The 22366-nt window shown below is 40.6% G+C and overlaps 1 protein-coding gene across 11 annotated transcripts in view; it reads right to left on the bottom strand.

Annotated features, from left to right (window-relative positions):
- ST3GAL6 (ST3 beta-galactoside alpha-2,3-sialyltransferase 6) overlaps nucleotides 1-22366 on the bottom strand; it is an 86723-nt gene that overhangs the window by 445 nt on the left and 63912 nt on the right. For 9 of the 11 annotated variants that reach the window (XM_055567896.1, XM_055567895.1, XM_055567905.1 and 6 more), the window contains 5 exons: nucleotides 11007-11102; nucleotides 7331-7517; nucleotides 7090-7227; nucleotides 2869-3021; nucleotides 571-1699 (listed from right to left, as the gene is read on the bottom strand). In XM_055567896.1, the coding sequence (XP_055423871.1) occupies nucleotides 1613-1699; nucleotides 2869-3021; nucleotides 7090-7227; nucleotides 7331-7517; nucleotides 11007-11102 (661 nt within the window). In that variant the 3' untranslated portion in view covers nucleotides 571-1612. The remainder of the gene's footprint in view (nucleotides 1-570; nucleotides 1700-2868; nucleotides 3022-7089; nucleotides 7228-7330; nucleotides 7518-11006; nucleotides 11103-22366) is intronic. The other 2 variants (XM_055567901.1, XM_055567904.1) reach the window with 2 other exon arrangements.

Genomic DNA, 22366 nt, shown 5'->3' with positions numbered 1-22366 from the left:
CCAGATTCCTCAATTTTAAGATCAGCCAGAAATATTATGGCAAGTGTTATAGTATTTACAGTAACATTTGAAAATGCCACCATTAGTGTTTGACTTCTTTCTGTAGCCAGCACCATCCTTTCTGAAGCCAGACGCGGCATCCACAGTCTAGCTGTGGCCCCTGGCTGTGTGGTATGAGGGAGTGATCAGCTGTGCCTTTTCCACCTGAGTTATCAGAAGGATCAAGTGAGACGGTATGTGTGAACATATGCTGGGATTACCAGCACAGAGTCCATATTCAACATGTAGGTCTGAGTTCAACCAGCTACTAGTTTTCTCCCCCAACACCACTTGCAAGTATGTCATTTATTCCTGTTTCTGACCTAATATTGATACACCCTCTTTAGGGAGGCAGGTTGTCAGTGATAATTGCCACTGTCTCCCAGTGATACCAGTTCTTTCTACACATACCTCTTCTGACAGCTTTTGATTCTAGCCATGTAACGTCTACTGCTCTCTTCACCCACTGTCCCCCTCCCTCCCCATAACCTTTGATTATGGTCATTCAAGTGAAAAGGGAGACTGGCTCACCACTTTAGTCCAACTGGCTTGTCTGCATCCCACAAGTCTTTTCTGGTGCACCCTAGGTAAGCTTTCCATTTGAAGATGTGACTGAATCATGTGGACAGCTGGTTTTGTCATGAAAGTGCCATTGAAATCCAGAAACAGCTTGACTCTTCTAAAGGTTTACTCGTTCTTGTCTTCTTTGTTTCTTGTCTTGTCTTTTTTACTTTACTTCAAATAAGCTTCGAAAATGTAATGAATTAATAAGCCAGGCAAAAAATACTGCTTACAAATTTTCTCCTTCTTGAGCTTGCCTACTTCAGCTTCTTTGTATAAACTTTATTTCTTTAAAATAATGAAGTCACCACGCTTTAAGAACTGCAGTCTTTGGTTATTTACTTATCCAGAGTTTCATGTTTATCCTGTTTCTTTTGACTTAAAAAGAAAAAAAAAAATCTTCATTCTACCAAACTACTGATCATAATCATGGTTTACTTAACTGCAGGAGAAAAATGCTTAATTCAGCCAGTATGATCTTAGATTTCCATAACCATCCACGCGTCAGGTCTGGTTTAAGATTCCAGTCCTGTTCCTCAGATATAACTAAAAGGAACTAGAGTTATACACTTGAAGTGGGTCCAGTACACTACATCAAGGAACTGCTGCACACCAGTTCCCTACCAATTTACAGTAGCCAGATGAACCTCTCAAAATGTCCTGTTACATTCAAAATTTGTTGTAGTAAACTAACCCCCCTTATTTACTAGGAAGTCAACGTCCCTTCAGAAGTCTAAGATGAACTAACTATAGTTAAAAACACCTCAGAAAACTAGCTTATTTTTAAACAAGGCAATGAAAAGTTCACTTTCCCTGATATCTTAACATCTTGGTTTCCATAAATTAAATATATTCACAGAAATTAAGCTGGTGGTTATGAATCACCAGGCAGCAACAGACTTAATACACATAATTTCTTGACAAGTACATCCAACATATTTAAAAATAAACTAAAAATTGCAGTATAAAAATAAAACTAATACTGTTAGCATTATCTTCTGAGTCTGTAGGGTTACTCTTGGGTCAAGTCGGTTACGAAGTTTTTTTCTATAATGTCCTTCAGAAAGAGCTGCTCCGCAGTCACATTGTGATATTCATTCTAAAGAAGAAAAACGAAAGTCACCGTCTATCCCAATCTGAAGATATTAACAGTGGCAGCAATGGAATATGCTATATAAAAAAAAAAAACTCAAGTAACAAGTGACATGGACTTGAACTTTTGTTGTCTATTGTTTTTCATTGCTCATTCTTTTGCCAGAGCCTTCCCTAAAAGCCCACTCTTTCCACTTAAACCATCACTTAAGAGGCTCCCTCACATCATCTTCTGATCTGCTGAAGTGAAGTCGCTGAGTCGTGTCCAACTCTTTGAGACCCCATGGACTGTAGCCCACCAGGCTCCTCCGTCCATGGGATTCTCCAGGCAAGAATACTGGAGTGGATTGCCATTTCCTTCTCCAGGGAATCTTCCCGACCCAGGGATAGAACCCAGGTCTCCCGTGTTGCAGGCAGACGCTTTAACCTCTGAGCCAGTAAAGAACCCAACCCTGGTCTACTGAATTATGGTGTAAATCTAGAAACCAAATTGACAAGATCTAACCTGAATAATTCCATGTATTCAGCTTACATGGTATTTAGGGATGAGGATTTAAGGGCATTGGTTTCATTTCATGGGATATATCCATATACTTAACAATAAATCATTTATTGTTCAATGTTAAAATGTACATGTCATATTTTAACTCCTATCATTTGTGCCACTAATCTAAGTTATTAGGAAAATAGGAAATTCGTTCCCATTCACAGTAAAAATTTAAGGATCAAATCTACCATTATTAATCCCTATTCAAGAGAAAAATGATCTAGTATAAAAGTTTACTACTTTTCTGACCATGATGATTCGTTCATGAGGTTAAAAAGTTATAGACCTTCCCATCTACTTAACTGAAAAACTCCATGAAAATAATTAGCATGATCATGGCCATGCTTTTAGGTGAATTTGTCATATCTCAAACAACAGGTTTCTGTCTTTTCAAACCGTGCATCAAATACAGCATCTAAGGTAAGGCTTGGTCCCTATGTCGGTTTGATGAGATTCTTCCAAGGGTCTGAGGCCAACAGGTTGGGAGCTGCTGCTGTAGTAAGAACTCTGGACCCCACTCCTAATTTCAGCACGTGCTATCTCTGTAAACCCTTATTAAGCCATCAACCTCTCAAAACCTGTTCCCTCAGTAAAATGACAGGGTGAAATGGCGGAATATACAAGCTTACCTCACTCATCAAAGACATGGTGGCGTTCCCATAGTAGTGCAAAGGGCTCTTGAGGTCAGAAAAGTTGTACTTAAAGCCAGCAAGATGAACTTCATGACATATGTGAAATGCCAATGTAATGGCAATAATGCCTGTGGTCGGGTGTTTGGGTTTCTGGGGGAGGAAATGAAAATTTAGGGGAAAAAGTCCACACAAGGTACTTGTTTCCAAAGCCTATTTGGGTGATCCATCTTACAGCATCTTCTGAGCATTTCATCGAGACAAAAACTTAAGTTCAACATTCATCATGCCCCAAGACTCAAGTGCCAAGTTAATATCCTGACTCTATAAAGTGTTGGTTGAAATCTTAGAAAGTCTTTCAAGTAAGACCTAACTGCAGTACTAGTCCAGAAGACAACTATCAGAGGAAGGCTTGAGGAAAATGATGCTACCGCCTTGTTTAAAAAACACATCAAGTCTGGCAACTTGTGGAAAAAGCAAAGCCTGAGCATATTAAACCCATGTATGAAATGTAAGAACCACTTAATTCACTGAAGTCGCTCAGTCGTGTCCGACTCTTTGCGACCCATGGACTGTAGCCTACCAGGCTCCTCCCTCCATGGGATTCTCCAGGCAAGAATACTGGAGTGGGTTGCCATTTCCTTCTCCAGGGGATCTTCCCGACCCAGGGATTGAACCCGGGTCTCCCGAATTCCAGGCAGACGCTTTAACCTCTGAGCCACCAGGGAAGCCCACAGAATCATGCTAAAAGGCTTCAAATCATTTAGCCAGAAAATAGTTCTGTTTCATAATGCTGATAATTCAGCTCTAGGGAAAGATGGCTTTAATCGAGTAACTTCAATAACAAACTGCCAAGGTGAGGATCTGACTAGAAAATGAAGATTCCAAATGTATATACATAGTAAAGTCACACTCAGTTTTGTTTCTAAATTGATAAATTTAACTTTTAACTAAAAGAAACCAAACATCCCCTTCACATGTACATATATCCTAAAAAGTACTATCATAGATGTTTGAAGGGTCTTGGCATTCTAAGCTTTAATTCTCGTAGGGTAGCCTTCAAAAGTGAAAACAAAATATATCTTAAGTTTTTTTTAACAACAAAAATTCAAGATTTTCTTTTGATTAAATGTTTCCTACAGATCCCATGGACATTATATATGATTAATTATGGTTTCGGAAAAATCAGAGCAGCATAGTAAAATCAGGTAAACTCCAGGAAGCAAATTTGTCTGAAAGCCTAACAGCCTTTCACCTAAGTTTTTCTTCACCCCTTACACCACTGTGACTCCACACAGCTTCTCCATCTGCTGTGAGAGGAAGCTAATGGTAGGGTTAAAAACCTAGGAGTCATCCCACCTCACTGATGCCATCACATTTCAAGTTCACTCTTTCCTTTCTTCACACCTTAGAGTTTCCATTCACCATTATAGTCATTCCCTTATGTAGGCCTTCAATTTCCTTTAGCACCCATCACCCACAGAACCTATATTGTCCCTGACAGAATCTTAACCCTGGTTAAGGTCAGAGAAAACGGCATACTTGACTGGCCACAGATTACATTTATGACCACCTCAAGTGGGCATTCAGTCATGTCCAACAATCCGGTTATACTCCCCCAGTAAACTTCTATTTCTACTCTGCAAGATGACAATCTCATACCTTTCTATCCAACAGCTCTACCTTCCTTCCTACTTTAAACTGCCAGTTTAATCCTCATTTTTCTTAGAAAACAGAATCGATCAGACAAGAGCTACATCATCTTCCCAATCCCAAATCTACCTTTGTCTTTACCCATATTTTCAGTGTTCACTCCTATGTGGATGAGCTGTCCCTGTTTCTACCTATAGCCAGCCTCTCCACTCATGTGCTCCATTTTACCCCATCTTTTTTCTCAACAATTTTGCTTCTACAAGTATCCCCTTTGTCTCATCATCAATATTTCCCTCTAATGAATCATCCCTTCAGCATACAAACATATCTATCTAAAAAGCCATAACAACAACAAAAAAAACCCTTCCTTGAGCCTATGTCTTCAGCCATTCCTCTGCTTTCTTTTCTAGCAAAACTCCATTGAAGATTTGCCTCCATTCACTCATGTCCCATGTTCTTTCTCTTTCACCCAGTTCAGTCAGACTTTCTTCCTCTTCCTACCCTTGTTCCCATCAGTGTGACCTCTGTGTTTCCAGGGCGGCATCTGACACAGTTGACCTCTGAAATACAGCTGTGCCCCTCACTTGGCTTCTTGGACACTGCCCTAGTGGAATTTCAGTGCACTTACAACTAGTTCTAGTACCATCTCTAAGTAAGACCAGAGGCTTCCTGTGCACTACCTAAAGCAAAAATCAAGGGATAAATCTGATCTTACCTCACTTAGGAAAGTAAGAGTTGAAAATTCACAAAATACACATTCAGCTGTCCTTTCCCCTCAAAATTAGCAAAACAGGGCTTAATATTTATGCTTTTTTGACTTCGGAAATCCATTTCCAGGTGTCTTTCCTACAGAAATCACACAAGTGTGCAGAAAATCCCTATAAGCACATGCATTTCTACATTACCTATAGAGGAAAAAAAGCTGGCTAGAAAACTAAAGGTCTGTAAATAGGGGAAGAGTTAGAGAGGAGAAACAGCAGAACTATATAGTATAATCACAAATTACACTCAACAACAAAAAAAGTGCTTGTGTTTGTAACTGCATAGACAAAAGTTGATGCAAACAATAAATGCTGGAGAGGATGCAGAGAAAAGGCAACCCTCCCACCTTTGGTGGAAATGTAAATTGATACAGCTACTGTGGAGAAGGAGTATGCAGATTACTTAAAAAACTAAAAACAGAACTACCATATAACCCAGCAATCTCACTCCTGGGTGTATACCCGGAGAAAACCATAGTTCAAAAAGATACATGCACCTCAATGTTCATTGCAGCACTATTTAAAATATCCAGGACATGGAAGCAGCCTAGATGTCCACTGACAGAAACGGATAAAGACGATGTGGTACATATACACAGTGGAATACTACTCAGCGGTAAAAAGGAATGAAATAGTGCCATTTGCAGACATGGATGGACCTAGAGACTGTCATACAGATGGAATTCAGAAAGAAAAATATTGCTTGTATGTAGACTCTGGGAAAATGGTATAGATGAACTTATATAGAAATAGAGACACAGATAAACTTACAGATGCCAAGGAGAGAGGAGGGATGGGATGAACTGCGAGATCGGGATTGACATACATACTCTAATGGCACTATGTATAGCAGAGATAACTAATGAGAACCTACTGTACAGCAAGGGAACTCTGCTCAGTGCTCTGTGGTGACCTAAATGAGAAGGAAGTCTAAGAAAGGGATATAGGCATACGTATGTGATTCACTTTGCTGTACAGCAGAAACTAACACAACATTATAAAACAACTATATCCAATAAAATTAACTTAAAAAAAAGTATTTGTGTTTGTAAATGCACAGACAAGAATCTAGAAGGATATAAAAAATGCAAAAGAGCTTGTGAGATAATCTGAATTATACAGAGAAAAAAAGGATGATTTCCTTTTTTAAAAAATATTCCTTTGTAAAAGCTGTTTAAGCATGTAATATTTCAAAAATTTTTATTGTGCTAATGAAAAAGAACAAAATACAAGTTTATTTCTTTGGATTTCCCCCAATTACAAAAAGGAAAGCCTTTCAGCTGAGATATCACATTACACATTTACTCAAGCTTCAAATGAAAAATACAGCCTGTCACTGTATGGATCTAAACTACTTTTTTCCTAGGGAATGTAGACAAACAGGGCTACAAGAGTCAAAGTCAATGAGATTCCTTGTAATTAAAAAGAATTAAAGAATCCTGCTGTCTGCACACAGCCTGGCCATCAGCGCTACACACCCCCTCCCCCTTCCCCCATCAATACTCTCCTCCCTGCAGAGCAGTGAAGAGGAGGCAATGAGAGGTGGGCCACTTGGACATCTAAAAGGAGACCCCAGAAGGGCCCTGCAAGGGCAGGAAAAACACTACACTTAAAAGGCTGTTTTCCTTGCAACCTGAACAACATACAGATAAAATCCACAGATAACCTAATCTCACTAACTCAGATGTGGCCCTCAGGAGTCACCTCATGAGTCGTGGTTCTCACCCAGTTTCTAAGACTCCCAGGGACCCTCTATTCCACCGCAGTAATGTCTTTAGTTTGAAACTGTGTGAAGGAAAATACATACCTGATTTTTGGGAAATACTTTCGGGAAATGAAGCAGTTCGTAAGCTGCCATTCTGGTGATGTAAGGATCTAATATTCTGATTTGATAAGGTTTATAGATCAGATTTAAGGCTGGCTCCTTCCAAAAACCATTAGGGCTCTGAAATAAAGTAAGAATATAGAAAATATAACTTCTTGTTGTCTTTTTTTTTAATATTAAAAAATGAAGGAAATCAGAAGACAGATCAATTTTGCCAACTTACTATTTTTCCACCTGTCAACAAGTCCCACAGCCACTTTAAATCAAGCGGTTTAAAAGCAGTGAGAATCACCGTAGTATTAGGGTCATTGTGATTAGGATCTGAAAAAACAGATTCTGGATAAAAAAGTCGGAAGGTAGTTCTTCTCCCAACTTCCTCTTCATGTCCTAAAACGGGACCATTATTCATTCTGTGGGTAGTAAACACACAAGACATGTAGACCAAGAGCAGTCAGGGTCATTTCCATCACAGTTCTCAGATTTCAAAGCCAGGCAAACATCGTCAGCCACGTAGCTGGGCTCTAAAGCCACGTGGCAATCCACCAAGTCTTTCACAGCCAAGGAAATAATTCCCCTTCCTGAAACAGCTGCTTGATCAAAGGCAGAAACATTCATTTGTGTTTGAAAATTAACTGTGGGGCCACCAATAGTTCATTCTTACCTCCAGAAAAACTGAAGACAAAATGAAACAAATGGGAACATAAAACCCCAGAGTACTCAAAACAGACCTTGGAGGACATCTCAATAAAACCCCTTGTGTTTGTAGATAAGGGCCCTGACATCCATAGAGATAAAGTTACGTGCCCAGGGTTACGCCATCATGGAGCACATGGATGTGTGCCTAAGTGATAACAGGCAAGAGTCACAGTGAAGGTGACTGGAAGACCCATCAAAATTGATGTGCTCTGAAGTAAAGGAACAACAAAACTGCTCTATTTATACCTAAGCATAACCAAAAGTAACTATTGCTGTGGTGAATGAAAGAACCACAAATGATCCAGTGTTGAATTTGCAGATGTTCAAAATAAGCCAAGGTTAGACATGCACTATTTATGCACACATCATGAAGGTGTGGTATGAAAAGGAATGCTTTGTTGCCAAAATAATGTCACATAGGAGACAAATACTGTTTGACCCTATGGCACTATGTAATATAAAGCAGCCTTAATAACACCTGAAATGACTTTCATAATGTCCTGCCAATGGCATTTTCCCACAAGGGCCTGATGTGGTTTTAGGCAACCAGATTTTACACAGTTACAAATAATTCTGTGAGTCCTTGAACATTGTTTTGTGGATAAATCTTCACAGCTTCCTCAAAATGGATAACCACCAGAAAATGAGGTGACCATACTATGCAGAAACCCTCGGCAACTTGTAACCCAGCAAAACGCCCAAGTACTGCCAGGTCATCCTAATGCATTGCCCAGCAGGAAGTTTTCCCACTCTTCAGAAGACTGTTCATAGCCATTCCCAACACATACACACTTAATGACCTTACTTCAACCTTTACTACAAGAAAACAGAGACGGAAATGTTCTCATTACCACACCACTAGGTCTATGGACTCTCGGTAGCTGTGACCACAACCCCAACTCTCCCTTCCACTGCAGAGATAACCACCCTGTGCTCTGGGACCCATGCCCTCTCTCATTACCATGCCTATCTCTTTATTCATTTCCATCAGTTTACTAATGTTTTAGAATCTCCTATCTATAAAAGAAAACAAAACAGAAAATCTCCTTTAAGAGTCCGGAATTATCTCCAGTGACCATCTTATGTCTCAACCCCACAGTGAAATTTCTCCAAAGAGTTGTTTATACTAGTTTACTAGTTTCTCTGCTTTCTCACCTGTCATTCCCTCAAACCACTCCACTTGGGCTTCTGCCCAGCACCACACCTCCAAGTCTTCTGTCAAGAGTATCAGTGAGCTTCAACTTGGCAGTCCAATGTGAACTCTGTCCTCATCTTACAGGACCTCTCACCAGCATCTGTCATGGTTGAAACCTCCCTGTCTTAAAACACCGTGCTGGCTTGGTGTTTATGACCACCTTTTCCTGACTTTCTTCCTACTTCAGTGGCAAATCCTCTCCAGCTCCTTTACTCCTTTTGCAACCTTTAAGTTTTGAGTACTTCAAAGCTCAGTCCTGAGCCCTCTTTGGCTGGCTGGCATTTATGATCACCTAGCTTGGCATTTATGACCATCTTTTCCTGACTTTCTTCCTACTTCAGTGGCAGAGCCTCTCCAGCTCCTTTATTCCTTTCACAACCTTTGAGTACTTCAAAGCTCAGTCCTGAGCCCTCTTTGGCTGGCTGGCATTTATGATCACCTAGCTTGGCATTTATGACCATCTTTTCCTGACTTTCTTCCTACTTCAGTGGCAGAGCCTCTCCAGCTCCTTTATTCCTTTCACAACCTTTGAGTACTTCAAAGCTCAGTCCTGAGCCCTCTTTGTCTGCTCCTGGGAAATCTCACCCAGTCCATGGTTTACATACTACTTATAAGATTTAACCTCTTTATCTAACTGCCTACTTGATGTATATACTATAAATCTAATAAGCATCTCAAACGTGGTATGTTCATACCAAAATCTTGATTCTCCCCTAAACCTGTTCCTACCCTAGTCTTCCCCAGTTCAATGAATGGTACCACTATCCAGCTAGTCTATTAAGCTGAAAACCTGGGAGTATCCTGCATTCCTTTATTCCCATCTCTGCTCACATTCAATAAAAAGCAAATCCTGATAACTGTAACTCTAATACATGCCTCAATCTAGTCCTTTGCTCTGTCCCCGCCATGACAATCCTATTGCAAGCCACCATTCTCTATCCAAATGCAGCAACCTAACTGGTCTTTTCATGTTCACCTTTGTCCTTCATGTTTTATTCTCCATGCCACCTTCAGGGTATTCTAAAGACAAAACCAGGGCTTCCCTGGTGGTCCAGTGGTTAAGAATCGGCCTGCCAATGCAGTGGACACAGGTTTGATCCCTGCTCTGGAAGATCCCACATGCCCTGAGGCAACTAAGCCCGTGCGTCCCAGCTGCTGAACCTGCACATTTTAGAGCCTGTGCTCCACAACAAGAGAAGCCATCTCAATGAGAAACCCATGCAGCACAACTAGAGAGTAGGCCCTGCTCGCTGCAACTAGAAAAAGCCTGCGTGCAGCAACAAGGACCCAGTGCAGTCATAAATAAATACAATTAAAAAAAAAAAAAAAAGACATAACCAGATAGGGTTGCATTCTTGCTGAATGATTTTCCAAACTTTTCTGTTATACTTAAACACAAGCCCAAATCCGAGTTGACAAAATGCTACAAAGCCTACTCCTTAACTACATCTTCAGCTGCCGATTGCACCCCTCTCCCCAGTCTGCTGCCCTCCAACCTCACTGGTTTTCTTTTTGCTGCTCTCAAACCCAGCGTCATGCCTTCTGGAGGACCTTGAGTTAACATTTTCTCTGCCTGTATTGCTCTTCCCTAGTCTTCATATGGCCACTTAGGTCTAGTTTAAGATATCTCTGCCTCAGCATTGCCATCCATTCAAAACCAGCCATTCATTCATTCTTGATGATTTAACTGTTTTGATTGTTTACATGACATTTATTATATTTCTTTTCTTAATTACTGTTTTCTTCTTCCCATTAAAATGTAAGCTTCACAGGGAGGAAGAACATTATTCTTATTCACTGCAATAGCCCCCTGGGGCTAGACCTGTGCCCAGAATGTTCAGGGGATTTCATAAATATTTGCTAAATGAATGACCTGAAATCTAAGTCTACTCCAGCCAACAACTTGAGTAATATGCACTGTACTTAAGCATACTAAAGCAACTCCACTTCCTTTTAAAAATGGTTCTTTTAAAACAGTTCCATGTTAGCAAATAGAAAATATATTTACCTTATTATTACATCATAGGAATCAATTTTTTCTCCTAATGTCTTATTCTTCAAAATTCCTCCATTACCAACCACCACACACTTCTTACATGGCACACTGTTGAACAAATAGACAAGTAAGAGCTTGAGACATCTTTTACAAAACTGGCTGATTCCAACAACCTGTTCATACTCTGAGGAACCCAGAAAAAGAATCAATTGTAACTCACAGGTCTGGGGATATAGTAAGACTCAAGAAATCATGTTCCATAGGAACTATATCATTGTTAGCAACTATTAATGCTTATCAGTTCATATACATCCCTTCATTATGCTTCTCATAACCACCCATGGAGATAAGTAAGACTGATATTTCCATTTTACAGAAGAAAAGATATTAAAAAAAGTGTTTAGGTAACATTTCAAAGTCATACTCCAAAGAGGTAGAATTAGGATTGAGTCCAGGCCTCTGGACTACAAAAAATATGCCTCAACATAAGATTCTCCATGTTAATATTGATACAAGTGTGTTCTATACTAGATGTGTATGTATTTTCCATCAGTGTTACCCATTCCCCTGAGATGCCAGCTTTGAATTATGGCTATGCATTATAAGTGTGGAGACAGACAGTACAGAATCTGGTGGGCAAAGTGCGCCTTCTTTGTACCCGCCCATGCTCACTTCAGTTCCCCAAACAGGTACTGGTCCTTAAAGCTTAGCCAGTATACAAATGAAAAGTTTACTCTGTATTCCTGCCAAAGAGCTTTAAAGTAGGACATGTGGTGGAACTTCCTGTTGCTGGCAGGAATTAGCCTCAGCCAGTGGATTATCTACTGTTCAGCTCTCAGCCAACAGGACCTAACCTTCAACATAATAAAGGCCATATACGACAAACCCACAGCAAACATCATTCTCAATGGTAGAAAGAAAAAGCTGAAAGCACTTCCTCTAGGATCAGGAACAAGAAAAGAATGTCCACACAAAGCTATTAATATAGCTTTGGAAGTCCTAGCCACAGAAATCAGAGAAGAAAAAGAAATAAAAGGAATGTAAATTGAAAAAGAAGTAAAACTATCACTGCTTGCAGATGACATGATACTATACATAGGACATTCTAAAGATGCTACCAAAAAACTACTAGAGCTCATTAATGAATCTGATCAAGTTGAAAGATACAAAATTACCATGCAGAAATCTCTTGCAGTTCTATACACTAACAATGAAAGAACAGAAAAGAGAAATTAAGGGAAAAAAATCCCATTTACCATCACATCAAAAAGAATACATTACCTAGGAATAAACCTACCTAAAGAAATCAAGACCTGTGCCCAGAAAACTACAAGATTCTGATGAAGGAAACCAAAGATGACACACACAGATGGATATGCCATGTTCTTGGATTGGAAGAATCAATATTGTGAAAATGACTATACCACCTACCCAAAGTAATCTACAGATTCAATGCAGTCCCTATCAAATTACCAATAGCATTTTTCACAGAATTAGAACAAAAATGTTTTACAATTTGTATGGAAACAAAAAAGACCCTAAATAGCCAAAGCAATCTTTTTTAAAATATATATTTAATTGGAGGGTAATTACAATATTTTGATGGTTTTTGCCACATCAACATGAATCAGCCATGGATATACATGTGGCCGCTATCCTGAACTCCCCTCCCACCTCCCTCCTTACCCTATCCCTCTGGGTTGTCCCAGAGCACTGGCTTTGGGTGCCCTGCTTCATGCATCAAACTTGCCCTGGTCATCTATTTTACATATGTTAATATACATGTTTCAATGCTATTCTCTCAGGTCATCCCACTCTCACCTTCTCCCACAGAGTCCAAAAGTCTGTTCTTTACATCTGTGTCTCTTTTGCTGCCCTGCATGTAGGATCATCATCTTTCTAAATTCCATATATATGCATTAATATACAGTATTTGTTTTTCTCTAACTTACTTCACTCTGTATAATAGGCTCCAGTTTCATCCACCTTATTAGAACTGACTTAAATGCATTCCTTCTTACAGCTGAGTAATACTCCATGGCGTATATGCACCACAACTTCCTTATCCACTCATCTGCCAATGGACATCTAGGTTGCTTCCATGTGCCAGCTATAGTAAACAGTACTGCAATGAACATTGGAGTACATGTGTCTCTTTCAATTCTGGTTTCCCCGGGGTATATGTCCAGGGGTGGGTTTGCTGGGTCATGTGGCAGTTCTGTTCTCAGCTTTTTAAGGAATCTCCACACTGTTTTCCACAGTAGCTGTACCAGTTTGCATTCCCACCAACAGTGTAAGAATGTTCCCTTTTCTCCACATCCTCTCCAGCATTTATTGTTTGTAGACTTTTTGATGAAGGCCATTCTGACCAGCATGAGATGATAACACACTGTGGTTTTTATTTGCATTTCTCTAATAATGAGTGATGTTGAGCATCTTTTCACGTGCTTTTCATGTGGAGGTTGATTACTCCAGTTTCATTCTTTTTTCTCAAGATATCCAAAGCAATATTGAGAAAGAAAAATAGGAGCTGCAGAAATAAGGCTCCCTGACTTCAGACTATACTAAAAAGCTACAGTAACCAAAAAACCAAAACAGTATGGTATTGGCACAAAAACAGAAATATAGGCCTATGAAACAGTATAGAAGGCCCAGAGATAAACCCACGCACCTATAGTCAGCTAATCTATTACAAAGAAGAAATAAGTGGTATAGAGAAAACAGGACAGCTACACATAAAATAATGAAATTAGAACATTTCCTAACACCATACATAAAAATAAATTCAAAATGGATTAAAGACCTAATTGTAAGACCCAGTACTATAAAATTTTTAGAGGAAAACATAGGCAAAGCACTCTTTGACATAAATCACAGCAATATCTTTTTTGATCCACCTCCTAAAGTAATGTAAACACAAACACACAAACAGGACCTAATTAAAATCAAAAGTTTCTGTGCAGCAAAGAAACCATGAAGAAAACAAAAAGACAAGGATTAATCTCCAAAATATACAAACAGTTCATGCAGCCCAATATCAAAAAACAAACAAACAAACAAAAACCCAAACAATGGGCAAAAGACTTAAATAGACATTTCTCCAAAGAAGACATACAGAAGGCAAACAGGCACAGGAGACGATACTAAAGATCACTAATTAGTAGAGAAAGGTCAGAGCTACAGTGAGGTATCGCCTCACACCAGCCACAATGGCCGTCATCAAAATATCTACAATGAATGCTGGAGAGGATATGGACAAAAGGGAACCCTCTTACTCTGTTGGTGGGCATATAAATTGGCACACACTATGGAGAACAGTATGGAGGTTTCTTAAAAAACTAAAAATAGAGCTACTGTTATGGTTCAGCAACCCCACTTTGGGGCATGTATATAGAGAAAACCATAATTTGAAAAGATACATGCACCTCAATGTTCACTGCAGCGCTGTTTATAAGAGCCAGGATATGGAAGCAACCTAAATGTCCATCAACAACGAAATGGATAAAGACAATATGATGCATATATACAATGTAATTTTAGTCAACCAAAAAAAAGAAAAAAGGAAATAATTCCATTTGTGGCAACATGGATGGACCTAGAGATTGCCTACTGAGTGAAGAAAGTCAGTATAAGACAAATACCAGATGATAGCTCATATATATGGAATCTAAAGAAATGGTACAAATGAACCTATTTACAAAACAGAAATAGAGCCATAGATGCAGAAAACAAACTATGGAAAGAAGGGGGAAATATTGGGAGCAGGAGAGTCAGACATGACTTAGAGACTGAACAGCAACAATGTATAAGCAACAAGGGCCTACCGTATAGCACAGGGAACTCTACTCAACACTCTTCAATGGCCTATATGGGAACAGAATCTAAAAACAGAGGATATATGTAGAACTGATTCACGCTGCTGAACACCTGAAACTAACAACATTGTAAATCAACTACACTCCAATAAAAACTAATTAAAAACAAACTGACAAACAAAAAACCATGGCCTGGCCCATCCAGCTCCAAGCTCTCACCACCACTTGGCTAGGCCTAGAGAAATGACAAAAGAGAATGTCCTTTTCTCCAAGGGACAAAACTACAGAGGGTAAGGCTGTTGAGATTGTCCTTGCAGGGCCCTCATGACGTGGAACTATGAGGAAAAAACTGCTTCTCTAAGCACCATGAAATCAGCAGACCAGATGAACTCCAGATCCTAAGGGCTTTAGGAAACTAATAAGTAGCAAAGTTGCATAAACACTGTAGAATTCTTAAACACAGAGAACACAGCAGTACAGGAACTACTGAAAGGAGCCAGGCATTGGCCCTGTTGGGTTAAGAAGAGAAAGATACACATTCCTATACATGTAAATGTACCTTTTTAATTTAGAATTTGTTTAGTTCATCTATTTATATTTGATGGTTTTACACCTTAAACTTTCTAGACGTGTTTCTTTTCTAAATCTGCTTGCCTTCAACTATTAAAATAACATTTCTAGTTGTTCTAATATACACATTTGACATAAACCCCAATCCCAGGAAACCACTCTGTTCACAGTGCTCTGCAGCTAGGTGGCCTGGAGAAGACGGGATTGCTCCCTGGTCGACCCTGTCCTCTCTGGGTCTGTGGCCATCCTCCCCAGCAGATCTAGCCCATGAGGGCTCCATGGCAGGGAGAAGCTCCTACACACACAGCTTGCATGGCTTTTCCTTCCGTAACCTCAGGGCCAGTAATGCAAGTGAGATGCTGAAACTCCAGACACTGGCTTCACCTTCCCATCAGAACACTAAGCACAGCTGGGCACCGGGGAGGGAGTGGCTAGGAATGGACAGGATCAGAATAACCATTCCATTCCTATGAGGTTACCTGTGTGGAGGTGAAGGAAGAATATCTATAATTTATGGCATCTAGACCAACCCTCTTTCCTTCAAAGAAGGCTGCAGGCCACTCCCCTCCCCAGTCATTTCTTCTACCCAATCATCTCAGCCTCTTCCCACTTGGGAAAAATGGAAACAAATCATATGGACACTGCCTCGCCCAAGAGAACTCCAGTTCCAAAAACGCTTTCTACTGCCAAGGTCACACATTTTAGAAATTTCACTGTTTTCTTCTCTGTTAGCTTTGCAGAGGGCGGGTAGAATGGGGGAAGGTTCTTCACCATGGGAATAGTTTACTGATGTCTTTAAAAGCAAACCTTATCAATGGAATTTTCCTTTTCCTCCTAGCAAGGGATACGGCAAAGATCCACACTTTTTTTTTTTTTGTAATATCATATTAAATATAACACTAGAAACTTCATTAGGGATGTGCCTAAGACTACTCTTTGGCAATAACATCTTCTCTGCAGCGGTGACTTACAATGCCCCCGTGACGCTAGGAAATGCACAATGGAACAGATACAGCCTGAACCACACACCTTGTTACTCCCTGTTTCCCTCTCTCCCCAGAAGGTACCCTTATGTTATCAAAGGAGTGATTCGCCCTCTCCATGGCTTCATCCCCTGGCCTGGGCTCCTGGCCTCCCTTGTTTCCGTGGCATGAATCAATAATTTACAGTGACCTTTGGGTGACTCTATTAACCTTATGCTATTTAATTAACACAGGCTTCCCAGGTTGTGTGAGTAGTTAAAAAATCCACCTGCCAATGCAGGAGATGCCAGAGATGGTGGGTCAATCCCTGGGTCAGGAAGATTCTGGAGGAAGAAATGGCAATGCACTCTCCAGTATTCTTGCCTGGAGAATTCCATGGCCAGAGAAGCCTGGCGGGCTGCAGTCCTTGGGGCTGCAGAGTTGGACACGACTGAGCACACCATGCAAACAGCTGCAGTGAACTGTGAATCCCTAAAGGGCAAGAATAGTATCATTTATATTTCTGCATCCTCTAATCTGAAATTTCCTGATTCACAAGTTGTACATTTTAGAAACTGCTTTGGTTGTCATTTTAAGCGTGACTTTGTATCTGGAGAAACAGATATCTGTTCTTCCTTCCTCTATCCTGGAAACAGAGAAATCCATATGCCTCAAAATGCTTACCCAGAAAACAAAATAATTCTGGACTTCCTGAACCTGTTAATGAAAAATCTAGAAAACTGCTGAGATAGTAATGGTAAGAGCTTACACTTCCTGTAGGTAAAAGACATATTTTTCAGTCAGGCAAATCCAGAAAAGTTACTAACTTATGCAGTGAAACATCAGCCATCAATATAAGGGAAGTAAATTTGAACTGTCCACTTCCAGTGATCTATGATCTGTCCTTTCTGAATGGTTTACAATATTCATTTGTCCCTTCAGCAGCATCATATACATTAAAATGTATCATTCCATCTTTAATGTAACAATCTTTGGCAGATCCCACTTGTCATCTTCCCATTACCCCTGTGCCTGCTGGCAGAACCTTGCTTTCACAAGCCTAACAGTGGTGAGTATATTCTTGTGCCAAGGTTGGTTTAGATGTGGCCATGTGACCCATCCCTGGGCAATCAGATATTAGGGAAATCTGCTGGATGTTCTGGGAAACCCTTTACCCTTAGGAAGAGAATGGTTTGAACAGAACACTTTCATTTTAGCTATCCCTTTCTTTCCGCTTAGATACTGACACATGATGACAAGGCTAGAGCAGCCGTAGTAATCTCAAACCTGAGATAAAAAGATAGAGAGAACCACCAAGAAGCTGCCCTGACATCACTGAGCCACAAATTCAATCCTGGAACCAGAGCCAGTCCACACAGATGTAAGGTGGTACACAGTCCAAATACAAAGGTACCATCCAGACAACTACATGTGCACGTCGGCACCCCCGGGTTTGTGCAATCCAGTCTGTGCAGCCATATGTGGCTGCCCTATGAGCCGGATCCACCAATCTGTGGACCTGAACCCACACATCTTTAGATATGGGATATAATAAACATCTGCTGAGTTCAGATCACTCTTAGGAAGAGCGTCACTTGCAAGCCTGAAGATTCTAAAACCCTGTGCAATGGACCGCTCACTGCGAGCTCTGGCCCCTCAGTCAGCATCTCTGGGACCCGGGTCTTGTGATGGAACCTCTTGGGTCTCAGTATGCCCTTTTATGAAGTAAGGAAATCACTGAGGTCTGTGTGCGTGCTCAGTCTCTCAGTCGAGTCCAACTCTTTGTGACCCCATGGATGTAGTCCACCAGACTTCTCTATCCACGGAATTTTCCAGGCAAGAATACTGGAGTGGGTTGCCATTTCCTCCTCCAGGGGATCTTCCCTATCCAGGGACTGAACCCACATCTCCTGCACCTCCAGCACTGGTAGGCAGATTCTTTACCACTAGTGCACCAGGGAAGCCCCCTTACTGAGGTCTGGAATGTTGCTGATCTGTGTTGCATGGAGCCATTACCCCTAGCATGTATACCATGGTTTCTGTATCTCTCTCTATCCAACATCTGACCACAGTAGCTGCTATAAAACACACTTATGTTTCTCTTTGCCATGTATGGTTCACTTTGTTGAAGCAGAATATCAACCTCCCCTCAGTCTCAAGTCTTCCTCCTGGCTGAAAACGCTGCCATGTAAAGATACTGTGAGACTGGAAGATGTCCAGAGTAGTGAAGCAGACACTGATATTTCTTATAGAGCTTGTTTTTTTGTTTTTTGTTTTGTTTTTTTTTTAAATAAATACACTGCTGACATCTTAAGCTGTCAAAGGCCATGCTCCTGTCCTGGCTGACCGCCAATCTAACCCAGCTCTGCTGATGCTGACATAATTCATTCTGCCTGACTGAGCAACTAGGCAACTTTCACAAATGCCCCATCCATCTAACAAGCAACTGACTTAACACAGTGCTTCCATTAAGTGAGATATTTATATTGAATTATTCTATAACCACCTGTGCAGGACTCAGGCACTCTTTGCAGAATCTGGCATGGTTGCAGAATGCGACGGTGATGGTTGGGAGTGGAGAGCTGGCTCATGATTTTAAGTGAGGGCTAAGATTCTGTAATTCAGCCACTGCTCTGGCTATGGAAGGAGGCACTCCCACTGAGGAAAAGGGAACAGCCCTCAGGGCCAGGGTTCAAGCGAGTGCTAAGGAGCTCCACAGACAGCCAGGAAGGGTCAGGACCTCATTACATGGGCACATTCTAAGTACTGCTTCTTTGTGATGTAATCCCCTTAAAATATCTTCAATTACTGACATTTATGGAAAAAAAAAAAAAAATATATATATATATATACACACACATAGCCACCCTGCACACGCTGTGCTTTGAAGAATAATGAGGAACTTGAGTCCTGAGAAATCAGCAGTGACAACACAGGGCAAATACGGCAAGAGAACTAGAGGGTGTTATTCCTAAACATTTGTTCTAATTGGGGCCTCACTGTGCCCTCTGAACAAAGCAGCTGGACAGGAATCTAGAGGACCTCAACCATCCCCCCTTTTTAAAACTTTTTTAAATTGAAATATAATTCGCATGCCACAAAACTCACCCTTTTCGATAATAAAATTCAGCAGGTTTTTAGCATATTCACAAAGCTGTGCCACAACCACCATTATCCAACCCAGGGCATTTTCACCTCCCCACAAAGACACCCCATAGCCGGTAGGGGTCACTCACCCTCGTCAGTGGCTCAACTAATCTACTTTCTATCTACAATTGATTTGTTTATCCTGGCCATTTCCTGTACAGTAGACATGTTGACATGTCTTGAGCTCAGTTATGTCCAACTCTTTGCAACCCCATGGACTGTAGCCTGTCAGGCTCCTCTGTCCATGGAATTTTCCAGGCAAGAATACTGGAATGGGTTGCCATTTCCTATTCAGGGGATCTTCCCAATCCAGGGATCAAACCCTCATCTCTTTGCATCTTCTGTACTGGCAGGCGGATTACTTAACCACTGCACCACCTGGAAATGGTAGTCATGTACAGAAAATGCAGTCATACAAATATGTGATCTTTTGTGACTGATCTCCTTCACTGAACCGAGCAAAATGTTTTCAAGGTTCCTTCATGCTAGAGCATGAATCAGTACTACACTGCTTGTTACGACTGAATTATATTCCATCATGTGGATGTACATTTAATTTATCCATTCAGCAGAGGCTGGACATTTCGACTGTTTCCACTCTGGGGCTATTATGAATGGTGCTGCTATGGACATTCATGTACAAGTTTCAGGTGGTCATATGTTTTCAATTTAAGCTTTCTATTTTGAAATAATTCTAGACTCAGAGGAAGTTGCAAAAATAGTACTGAGAAGTCCTGCGTACCCTTCACCCAGTTTCTTCCAGCGGTTACACCGACTTAACTATTGCATAATGCTCACCCTCACTTAACGATTAACTAGCAAAACTGACTCCGGCATAATGTGCATATGCAGTTCTGCCTCCTCTTTTATAAGAAACCAAGGTTCAGAAATTCAAAAATTTGCCCAAGATCACAGGAAAGTTACAACTGACCTGCTGGCTCTAGCAATTTTTCACTATGCTGTCTCCTCTGTTTTAGATGGACCATGCCCATCACCTGCCCTCCTCGCTCCCTCACAAAAGAATAAAACAAACTGTTTCCTAACCTATCCTTTTCTGTCCTTATCATCACCTCTCTGCTGCTGAAGTTCTAGTCAGACAGCTAGTTTGAGTATTCCCATAAAAGGAGGAACATGAAAAATCAAAGCAAACACAAAAGATTACTCTAATAATTGTTTTAAAATGGTTTGTCTTTTTGGAACTAGCTAGAGGTGGTGGCTGCATAATATTGTGACTGTACAAAATGCCACTGAACTGTTCTCTTTAAAATGGTTCATTTATCTTATGTAAATTTCACCTTAAGGGAAAAAAAATGGTTTCTCAACATATTTCTTTGTTTTTCTTTCCCACATTTAGGATTCTCCGGCTGGAGGTGAAATTACAGAGAAGGCCAACTGATATAATTTCTGTGCGTGATCTTCAGGATGACAGTTGAGAAAACTTTCTCAGTAGTATCTATTCAGAGAAGATTCTATCCAGATCATTTATCTTTAAGAGGAAAAAACTTGAATATAGTTCTATTTCAATTAATTTACACATGCAACATCAGTTCAGTTGCTCAGTTGTGTCCAACTCTTTGTGATACCATGGACTGCAGCACACCAGGCCTCCCTGTCCATCACCAACTCCCAGAGCTTGCTCAAACTCATGTCCATCAGGTCAGTGATGACATCCAATCATCTCATCCTCTGTCATCCCCTTCTTCTCCTGCCTTCAGTCTTTCCCAGCATTAGGGTCTTTTCCAAATAAATCAGTTCTTTGCATCAGGTGGCCAAAGTATTGGAGTTTCAGCTTCAGCATCAGTCCTTCCAATGAATATTAAGGACTGATTTCCTTTAGGATGGTCTGGTTGGATCTCCTTGCAGTCCAAGGGACTCTCAAGAACCTTCTCCAACACCACAATTCAAAAGCATCAATTCTTCAGCACTCAGCTTTCTTTATAGTCCAACTCTCACATCCACACATGACTAAGGGAAAGACCATAGCTTTGACTAGATGGACTTTTGTCAGCAAAGTAATATCTCTGCTTTTTAATATGCTGTCTAGGTTGGTCATAGCTTTTCTTCCAAGAAACAAGCATCTTTTAATTTCATGGCTGCAGTCACCATCTGCAGTGATTTTGGAGCCCAAAAAAACAAAGTCTCTCACTGTTTCCATTGTTTCCCAATTTATTTACCATGAAGTGATGGGACCAGAGGCCATGATCTTCATTTTCTGAATGTTGAATTTTAAGCTAGTTTTGTCACTCTCCTCTTTCACTTTTATCAAGAGGCTCTTTAGTTCTTCTTCACTTCCTGCATAACGCACTGGTCACAGCAAACACCCTCTTCCAACAATACAAGAGACTATTCTACACGTGAACATTACCAAATGGTCAATACCAAAATCAGATTGATTATATTCTTTGCAGCCAAATACGGAGAAGCTCCTTACAGTCAGCAAAAACAAGACCGGGAGCTGACTGTGGCTCAGATCATGAACTCTTTATTGCAAAATTCAGACTTAAATTGAAGAGAAAACCACTAGACCATTCAGGTATGATCTCAAACAAATCCCTTGCAATTATATATATATAACATAGAGATGTTTTAGTTTAACCCTATGAAAGTATTAAAAATGGTTTGAGGTCAGGACTTCCCTGGTGGTCCAGTGGTTAAGAATCTGCCTTGAAATGCAGGGGACCAGGTTCAATTCCCTGGTAAAGGAACTAAGATCTCACATGCCATGGAGCAACTAAGCCTGAATACTGTAATTACTAAGCCCACAATCTCTGGAGCCCCATGAACTGCAACCAGAGAGCTTGCGCACCACAACAACAGATCCTGCATGATGCAAGAAGACCTCACATGCTGCAACTAAGACCCAATGCTGTCTTAAATA

The sequence above is a fragment of the Bubalus kerabau genome, chromosome 2 (genome assembly GCF_029407905.1).
Source record: "Bubalus kerabau isolate K-KA32 ecotype Philippines breed swamp buffalo chromosome 2, PCC_UOA_SB_1v2, whole genome shotgun sequence".
In the NCBI taxonomy this organism is placed as follows: Eukaryota; Metazoa; Chordata; class Mammalia; order Artiodactyla; family Bovidae; genus Bubalus; species Bubalus kerabau.
The sequence above is the reverse complement of the archived record's forward strand: the minus strand, read 5'-3'. Positions and strand labels throughout refer to the sequence as shown.